Below are 9350 nucleotides of genomic sequence, written 5' to 3' on the forward strand. Positions count from 1 at the left end.
CCTTTCTGTATCCCCTTGAATATGTACCACTTCAGCTTTCCTTCTAATTTTAAATTTCCTGTCCTTTTCTGACTTTACTCTGTCTTCAAAATTAACCAAGGCAGAACATAACACTTATGGTTGTAACTTCAAAACACCTTGCCTTTTTTTTTTTTTTTTTTTTTTTAAGTAATAACAGCCATTTATCACAGTGAATATTTACAACCAGAAATACTTCTCTGAAATTATTTCATTTTCCTACCATATTATCAGCAGAACTAAATGCCAGTTAAGATAAACAGGTTAGATTAACTGCAACTTCTAAAACAACCAGTCCAATAACTCAAAGCTAAACGTTCTTCTGCCAAATACACACCTTGCTGTATTTCCTTGTCCTGGGTTTTGCTGCCTTTATAACTTTCGTGGAATTTTCTAGTTCTGAAAAGGAAGAAAAATATTTTCAGGTGAAGAATTAGGTTGCACTTAAAAGCATACAGCATACCTTAACAGCTTGCAAATACCTGGTATGCTAAACGAACTTTTATTTTTTTTTCTTGGTGGTTTTGGTATTGAAGCCAATGATCATTCATGAACATAATTATTGCAAGAATATTTCCATAAAATAGTACATGACATTGAAAAACTCACACTCAGAAGTGTAACTAATCCTGAAAAACATGTGTATAGAATATAGTGTAGCACAGTATTTAAGCATTTCTTGAACTATAATGCCAAGATTGTCTCAAAACACTGTTATTTTAACCTAAGTATTAGCAAAGAAAGTGATGCCCAAAACATAAAAAAATACCCTATTAGAGGGTAAATTTAGAACACGATTCATTTATGAAATCTACCATTATGTGAGCATGAAAAAATCTAGAAGCAATTACGTATTGACGAATTCTTAGCAATTTCCATTTATTAGCAAACAGGCAAATGCTAAAGAATTTAGCCATATTGCTCATAATCAAGTCAAAGGAATGGAAAACATTAAAAGGAAAAATGGTAAAAAAAAAAAAAAAAAAAAAAAAAGACTATAAAAATACATTAAAGATAATACATTTTAATGCTTAGATTCCACAAGCTACGAGAACTGTTTACAACAAAATACAAGCAATTGCAAGAAAGTTTATACTTGCACATTTTCAGAACCTTCCTGAGCCAAGACCTAAACTTCATAATAGTGATTCTCCTCCTGAACAGAGCTGCCTTTAATTCAACCTGTAGTATCCATAAGGATTTAACTTAATGCTTGCTAAGAACTCTCTCACACACATATCAACACTACTGGGCCTAATTAGCTAGGGCCAGTGAGTTACATTTGCAAAAAAAAAGTCTAAATGCACTATATCCTTTAATGCATGTGCAATTTTCCATTCTGTATGCAAATCCAGTTTTCTTATTTTTCTACCCATTTAATTATGTTCCAACTTTTGCTGGGAATTCAGGGAAAAAACGGTAACTTTTCTCAAGTAACTTTTCTTGGGAGATTAATTCAGACAGATGAAACCACCGTTCAGTTTCTCCCACGACAGTAAGAACAGAACTAGGCACATTTTCCAATAGAGAAGTGGTTACATCCTTTCCTTGAAAAGTCTTATTCAGTCTTTTACCAAAAGCCAAGCTTGTAACACTGAGCATGACTGAAATCGCTAGGGGATTATTATTTCATAGGAAGATACCATCACCTCCTTAACCCTTATCTCTCTCGCATCCAGCGACTTCACTCATCTTCCTTATCGCAGCTTCACACTGGGAACCCCACCCTCATGCCCCACAGTGACTCTGAAAACTCGCTCAGTCCTCTTCCTGGAATATGCCGTGAGTCCTATAAACACAAGTTCACGTCTGCTCCATGCGGCACTCTCAACTCTGTTACTACAGCTAGGTACAACTCACCTGAATCCAGCGTATCGCAGCACCCTGATCAATGGGAGAGTTTTGCCCCATTTGTCACTGGCAGTTTCCCCACACCAAATGGACCCCTAAAGATTTGCTTTTCAAAACAGAGACAAAACAATTCCCCCAAATGCTTCTTGCTTGTTTTCCAATCTCAACTGACTTTAGATGGAGAGCTTCCAGTTTTCTGGACACACAGTGACTGTATCATCCTAACTCTAACTTATCACTCACTAGTAAACTAAGTGCCACTATAAAATAAGGCAAAACAGCTGTAGTCATGGAGCATCATGGAAATTTCTCTCTCTACTGTTCGATTACCTTCCTGAAGCTCTTTTTCCATCTCACAGCAGTTTTACTTAAATTGCTACTGAAGGACTGCTCTGCCAGAACTTCTACTCTGTGTGTCACGAGGGTGTAGCAAGGAATTAAAAAAGACAACTCAACATCAATGCGCTATCTTAGTCAGGAGATATTATTCCAGACAGCAGCAGAGGCTATCTGAACCAAGCAGAATGAGACCCAACTTGTTTTTCAATAATCTCTCTTATCTAAGTCAAGGATGTAGTAACCTAAGACTTACAAGATGCATTTGCACGCTCAGTGAAAAGAAAATTACTATGAAGCAACAACACCGTCAGGCTGACAGTGCCCTTTCCGAGCACTGATCCCGCCACACGCCAGACTTCCCTAACAAGCAGCTCCTCAAAGTTTCTGGCCTTCCGTAAGAGTCATGTTCAAATCCAAGATTAACTGACCTTTCCTGACTGGCTTTCTGGCGCTTGTCACGTGGGAGTTGGATTTTAGTGCGAAGTACGAAAGGGGAGATAAGGGGTCAGAGGGAAGAAGGGTGAGACTAAAAGAATAAAACACCACATCATTTAAAGGTTTCCTCCCTGATAAAGTTTGTTATGACAGAGACTACAGCCACTGTGCAGGCAAACCTTACTCTAGAGTGCACTTAAATAAAAGCTCCATGCCTAACATTAGCCCGGCCTTCGGTTTCAGCATCACATAGCAGTGCTGAATAGCAGAAACAGGATCTTCAGCTTATTGCCACAGCACAATCCAACAAGCCCCTGTAAATAAACTATTTCACTTGCTGTTAGCTGCAGCCTAACTGTATCTAAATGGTTTATTCGGTCATAGGAGACAAGGTAACTAGCTCAGGAAGAGCAAGCTGTGCTGATGAAAGGATTCAGCTGTCTTCAACTACTTCACTTGCTGGGTTTTAGCTGAACTTTGAAGGGGTGGGGGAAAAGAAAACAAAACAAAACAAAAAATCAAGGATGAGCAAGTTTAATTGCTTGTGATCACCCTTCAATCACTGAACTCCAGTGAAGATGCCATACACACGAAAACCGAAATCACCTTTCAAAGCCATTTTCTCATAGTGGTTCTTCCAAGTCTCTTAACACACCACACCCTAACACAAGATATTTTCTGCAAAAAGACATGGATATGCAAACATGCCAACCGCAGTATTTCAGTTATTATGCAGCTATTAAAAATGAAAGATGAATCTAGGAACCACCAAAAAGGCAGCAATCCTCAAGCAGCAGAAACGGGAAGGTGGGACTGAATGCTGTGCAGAGATGGAGAAGCAAAGTTTGCACATAACGATGCATCACCAAAGTCCTGCCCAGCACAAGACAAATTACTTTTTCAGTAATACTGCTTCAGAGTACTCCATTCAATACTTCATTTCAAAACGGATGTTTTCAAGTTCTGGAAATAACCAGTCAGATTTTTTTTTTTTCTGATGGGAGAACAGGGAAGATACTGCCAACTTTTTCTGAAAGTGATGCCTCCTATAATAAAAGGTACAACACATCCCAATTTTGATACAAACATGTTTTGTGATTTCTAGACAACTTTCAAGTGTTACTTTTACTTAGCACGTGCATTCTCCTCAGCAAAGGAACACCCTATCATAAACACCAGAAAACCTTCAGGAGGCGGGTGAGGTGGTGCAATCAAGAAGCAGAATGGCTCTTCAAAATTTGAGTGGAACTTGTTTGTTGAAGTTGTAGAACATTTTCCACCCAGTTGTATTCCGGTTTATAGACAAGGTAGCTAGGCTTCAATCTGTTAATTTAACAAACAAATATTACAGTCTTGCAAATATGACAACACAATCCCTTGGAGTACAGGACAGTTTAAATCTAGAGCATGGATTTATGAGAAATAAAAAAAAAAAAGTAACCTATGCTAACATCCTTTCCTACAATAGTTGACTTCTTTGCACAATTTGAACAACTAACCAAGGTAGTGAACTATTTCAGCAGCAGGCTTCCACATGTTTATAATAAGAAACTTTTCCAATGGAACAAGCACTGAACAATCAATAGGAAAAAAAAAGTCCCCAACACATGACTGATTAATCATTACACTCTTTATTTTTCTTGTGCTTTGCTTCTAATCCTATTTTGTTCGTAGCTTCTTCATAGAAAGCTGCAACCTGTGGCTCAATTTCTACAAAAGGTTTTGTGGTCAAAAAGGAGCACGTGCTAGAGCACAGCAAGCCAGGGTCACGTCTGGGACTCTGGGCAGCCAGATGTGTTTCTCTCTCCTAACAGATTTCCACTTCAGCAACCAGAAAATCTTCCATACAAACTTCCATATTCTGTGTTCTGTACACTGCTATAGGTCTATAAAAACAGACAGCCCATTTGGAAAGAGAACGCCTTTAATCCCTTCAGGCTTGGGACAGCAGTCAAAGTTGTGCCTTTTTACAATTTTTAAAATAATAAAAAAGTTACTAAACAAACACACAGGGAATTCCTGACAACTACCAATGTGCCTGCATTAGATACACCAAAAATTTGATAACCAGATCATTTACCAATTTACCAATCATTTACCAATTTACTAATCAAAATTTTAAACTCGTTATTCCTAATAATACAGTACACCTCCACTAAACTGTGCTTTTACAACCCATTTATTAATAGAGTGAAGCAAATCCAGTTACTCAACAGCACCACACTGAACTTCTGGAACCAAAATCCCATCCAGACGAAGGGTGCTCTCTGATGTCCCGAAATCAGCGCAGTGAGGAAGGCCAAACTGAGCACAATGTAAGAGACTGGAACATGCGGCTACTTTGACTGGCTGCATCAGAGCACACTGGGAACCACAGCTACTTTCACTGCTCAAAACCACAGGTATGTATTTTGCTTCATGAAATACTTTCATAAGTTTCACGACCCATTTTTGAATAATTGTCTAATGCCTCATTAGAGGCTAACATCAGCTACACAAATCACATGAAGGCTAAAGAACTTGTCCTTTGGGGTCCTGCTTGCAAAGGGCGCCCTTGAAAGGGCGGCATTTCATCAAAGAGGTGGAAGAACTTTTGAGTGAAATTATTTCACCAACTCCATACCGGACACGCATGAAGGAAAGGTAACTGACTTCTGCCAAAGGCCAGCTCTGAGGGCTGGCTGAGGTAAAACAAGACTCAAAGGGAAGACGAGGAAAACAGGAATAATTGTGGGTTGTTACAGGGCTTTGGTAGGGACATATTTCCCTGGCTCCATTTAAAACACAACTTATCTTGTTACCTTGTAAAAAAATGATTATCTACAAGATTACATAGGACTCCTTCCTCGCAACCATTCCTCTCTTCATTGTCAAGTTTCAACTTGAAGAAGTGAAGACTCAGAGAAATATACGAAGCTCAGCATACAGGGGAAGGTGGGGAAGGAAGGCAGGCTGCAAGGGCTGCCTTTAATCATCTGACAGCCATTGCTGAAGCTAGCTGCCTGTGTTCAAGGTCTCCAGGATAAGACAGAAGCCTATTAATTTCACTAGCAATTGCATGCTGCTACCAGACTTTCTCCATGAATTAAATGGAGACTGGTGGAAGCAGCCGTGTAATTCTGAAATTACTCTGTTTAGGAGTTTAATAAAGGGCTTAACCCAAAACACAGAACCGTGTCAACAAACTCACCATAAAAAAAAAAATCAAGTATGTTTACACGAGGTGTTTGGTTTGCTGTGACGTTATCAAAACCTACTTACATAGCCGAGACCAAAAAATAAAAGGTGGCAGTAACAATGCTTGGACAGAATTCTTTCGGTGAGGAAGGACTTTAAGCTTTTACCAATACTTTTTGCTTTCAGGTGACTTTAGCAGCTGGTGTCACAAGGAAGAGGCAGCTCTGCCCTGGTACAGGTGGCTGTCGCAGCGTATCGGCAGTCTGAAGGGGACTGACGGGAAGCGACCTTCCCAGGAGCGCAGCTATCACCAAGCACACTGCGCTTGCATGTGTCAGTAAAGTTTCAACAAATTAAGCCAAGATCAACAAGTCGAACAGGATTCGGTCGCTACTTTGATGTGAGATTCTTTCCCATTTTATTACCCCCTTTATGGACAGTTTTACATTCCATCCCAGTAGTATTTCTGCTCATCTACTTATTATTTCACATGACTAATTTCCATACTACTACGTTCATAAGGGCCTAACGCGACTGATTTTGCTTTGCCAACGTGCAATTAGTTGCTTGAAAATACGTCTCCTGCTGGAGGTGGAGGCACGTGGTCATTCCTGCCCTCCAACAGCCAGGACAGATCGGCTGCTTATTCTCCCCTGAGGAACGAACATTTGGCTGAACCAAAATGTACAGCTCCATGTGTCTTTTTCACCAATGCCATTACCAGCACCTTTACAACCAACAGCCACTCCTAAATTTGCTAAATTATACACTTGCCACTGAAAAATGTATTCCAGTGCAACTGCTCAATTAGGTGTTAATTTCATAAACAGCAAGCACAACTTTTGTACACTTGAAAACTAATTAAATCTCTCTGAAAATAAGCATATAGTGTACACAGCATATAAACTCACTGCTGCTCCCTTCTTCTTTCTTCAATAATTATTTTTGTGTTTTGTCTTAAATTGGGTAGTAAACTCTGCAGAAAAAGCAGCGTCTTCAGCTGAGGCCTGAGCAGGACCACAAGGTGTTAATATAACAAAAAAAGCTTCTGGTGTATTATTATTGTTACTGCCCCAGCAACCCAAAGGAGTGACAAGCTCTCTTTCATGTATGGACAAGACTGCAAGCTGCTGCCCGGCAAGCTGGATTGTAGAAGCTACGCGTAAGTCGGTATTTATGAGCGCGTCAGTACACACAAACAAAACAGTCAAGATGATAAAGGTGACTGTACGTGTTGCCAAAAGGTTTGATCTTCGGCTAAATAAAGAACCTGTGGTCTGGAGAACCCTTTTGTCTGCTTGCATGATCTGCATACTTGAAACCATAAAAGGCCATACTTGTCTTTGTGAAGGAAGCACACGGTTAATTTAAGGATAAAAGCGACTGTCGGAACACAGGAAGGTTTGTCAGGTGCCTTCAGGAGCAAGTGCAGAGACCGAGATTCTCGGGAAACACATGCTGAAGTATGGGTTTTGAGGTTGCCGGCTTGCTTCTAGCCAAGAACAATACTCCAAGAAGCTGCTAACTTCGAGGAACGCTGCAGTGGCCTAAGCACAGAGCCCGGCAATTTCAAGTCAGGTCTGCAATCTGCTTACTTAGTCGGTACGGAGCCTCTCAAGCAGCTTTACCTCACATGTGGCGGTGATTAAAGGCCACCAGAAAATTACACCCTGGCTACCCTCGCTCCGCATAAGCGCTTTGAATCCTCAGCGCCGGCAAAGTCCCTCCATGTGCTGCCGCGCCGAGCCTCCGCAACCCGCACCGCGTGAAAAGCGAAACCCAGCGGCGGACCCAACAGAGGGGCTGCACGGTAGAGAAAAAACACCCAGAGGAAGCACAGAACCAAAGCGCGCAAGGCGAGGGAGCCCGCAGGACCCCGCAGAGCTCCCAGGAGCCAGCCCGGCCGCACGGGGCCGCCGCTCGGCAGCTGCCCGTTGCCCGCCCCGCGGCCTGCGGCAACCGCTCGCTCCCTCCCTCCCGGCCCGGCCCGGCCCTGCCGGGCGAGCAGCAGCCGGGGCAGGCGAGCAGGGCCCCGGGGCCGCCCCCCCGCTCGCAGGGCGCCGCACCTGGGTCCCGCAGCCCGGCGGTCTCGGCCGTGTCCGTGTCCCCGCCGTCCCGCGCCGCCCTGCGCCTCGTCCACGCGTTCTCCTTGGGCGCCGGGGCTTCCACCGCCGCCGCCCGCCGCCTCTCGGCCGCCTCCGGCTCGGGCTCGGGCTGCCGCCAGTCGCCGCTCTGCTCCGCGGCCTCCCCGCGCTCGCTCTCCGCGGGGCCGGGCCGGCTCCGTGCTCCCCAGCCGCGGCGCTGGGCGGGCGCGGCGGAGACGTGCGCGGCGGCCATGCCCTGCCCGGCCCGGCTGCGGGGGGCGGCCCGCGGGGGAAGGCTGCGGGGCAGCCGCGGGGAAGCCGAGGCGGGGGAGCCGGCCCCTGCCCGCCCCTGGCCGCCGCCCGGCTCCGCCTCCGTGCTGCGATCCCCGCCCCGCGCCCTCGGCCCCGCTCCGCTCCGCTCCGCTCCGCGCACGGGGCGACCGCCCCCCGCCGCCGGCACCCGCGGGGCAGCAGCGGGCGGGCGGGCGGAGCGCTGCCGGCCCCGCCGCGGGGGGGGGACGCGGGAGGAAGGGGCGGGGCGCCGTGACCTCACAGCGCCCGTTGGCCCCCCCCAGCTCGGAACAACGCGGCCCGGCCCGGCCCGGCCCGGCCCCGCCAGGCGCTGAGGGGGCAGAGCGCGGCCGGGGCACCGCCACCACAAACCTCCCTCACAGCGCCACGGTCACCTCAGCACGTGGCTAAAGACGCTTGTGTAAAACGTGGCGGGGAGGTTGTGAAGCAGTGGCCCTAAAAATACCCGGGGTTTGGTGTCGGCGAGCTTGATTTTCTCAAAACACGCTATTCTCTGCTTTAACGACACTGGACAGAGTTTAGACAATCCACAATAACTAAGGCTATTAAGCTAAAATACTGGTAATAAGGGAGATCCATAAACAGAACAAAAAAATGACAACTGCTTCTAAGCACTTCTTGTACAACAGGTGATGACAAATTACTCTTTCTTCCTTTTTTAATTTACACCAAGAAAAAAGGTAGCATGACTAAGATTAAAGCAAGTTTTCGGGCTCTTAGAAGCATTCTTCTCCACCACTAAGAACTGCATTGATTCAGGTGCAATAAATGCACGAGTTGAGGACACACCATCAGCATGTCACAACAACAACGTACTTGAAGCAAGGCAAGAATGCTTAATGAAGTTTTGCTCAGGAAAAAAGAAGGGCACTGCTTACACCCCCCTACACCTACGCTCCTGAAAACAGGTGTTCTCAGTCATGTTATCTGCTCAAAACACTGTCCCCATCTGTTATTCGGTGTTCTGAACTCAGAGGGTATGCAGAGGCAATGAAGAGTTGTTAGAGTGGTGTGAACGTGCAGAGGCCCTACCTAGTCAGTGGCGAGAAGGGCATTACCCATCCTGTTTTCTTTTCCTCACACCAGGGCTAGAAGAGAAGGCAGCAGGACTGTAGGCCAGCCAGGACTTTAGGA

At 45.1% G+C, this 9350-nt stretch overlaps 1 protein-coding gene across 2 annotated transcripts in view; it reads right to left on the bottom strand.

The window, feature by feature from the left end:
• LARP1B (La ribonucleoprotein 1B) overlaps window positions 1–8363 on the bottom strand; it is a 33629-nt gene extending 25266 nt beyond the window's left edge. Inside the window, exons 1-2 of one of the 2 annotated variants that reach the window (XM_082759704.1) lie at window positions 7887–8363; window positions 356–417 (exon numbers count right to left, since the gene is read on the bottom strand). In XM_082759704.1, coding sequence (XP_082615830.1) covers window positions 356–417; window positions 7887–8157 — 333 coding nt within the window. In that variant the 5' untranslated portion in view covers window positions 8158–8363. The remainder of the gene's footprint in view (window positions 1–355; window positions 418–7886) is intronic. The other variant, XM_082759703.1, reaches the window with a different exon arrangement.
• Between the last annotated feature and the right edge of the window lie 987 nt (window positions 8364–9350).

This window comes from Aythya marila, assembly GCF_965140915.1.
Source record: "Aythya marila genome assembly, chromosome: 4".
Classification (NCBI taxonomy): Eukaryota; Metazoa; Chordata; class Aves; order Anseriformes; family Anatidae; genus Aythya; species Aythya marila.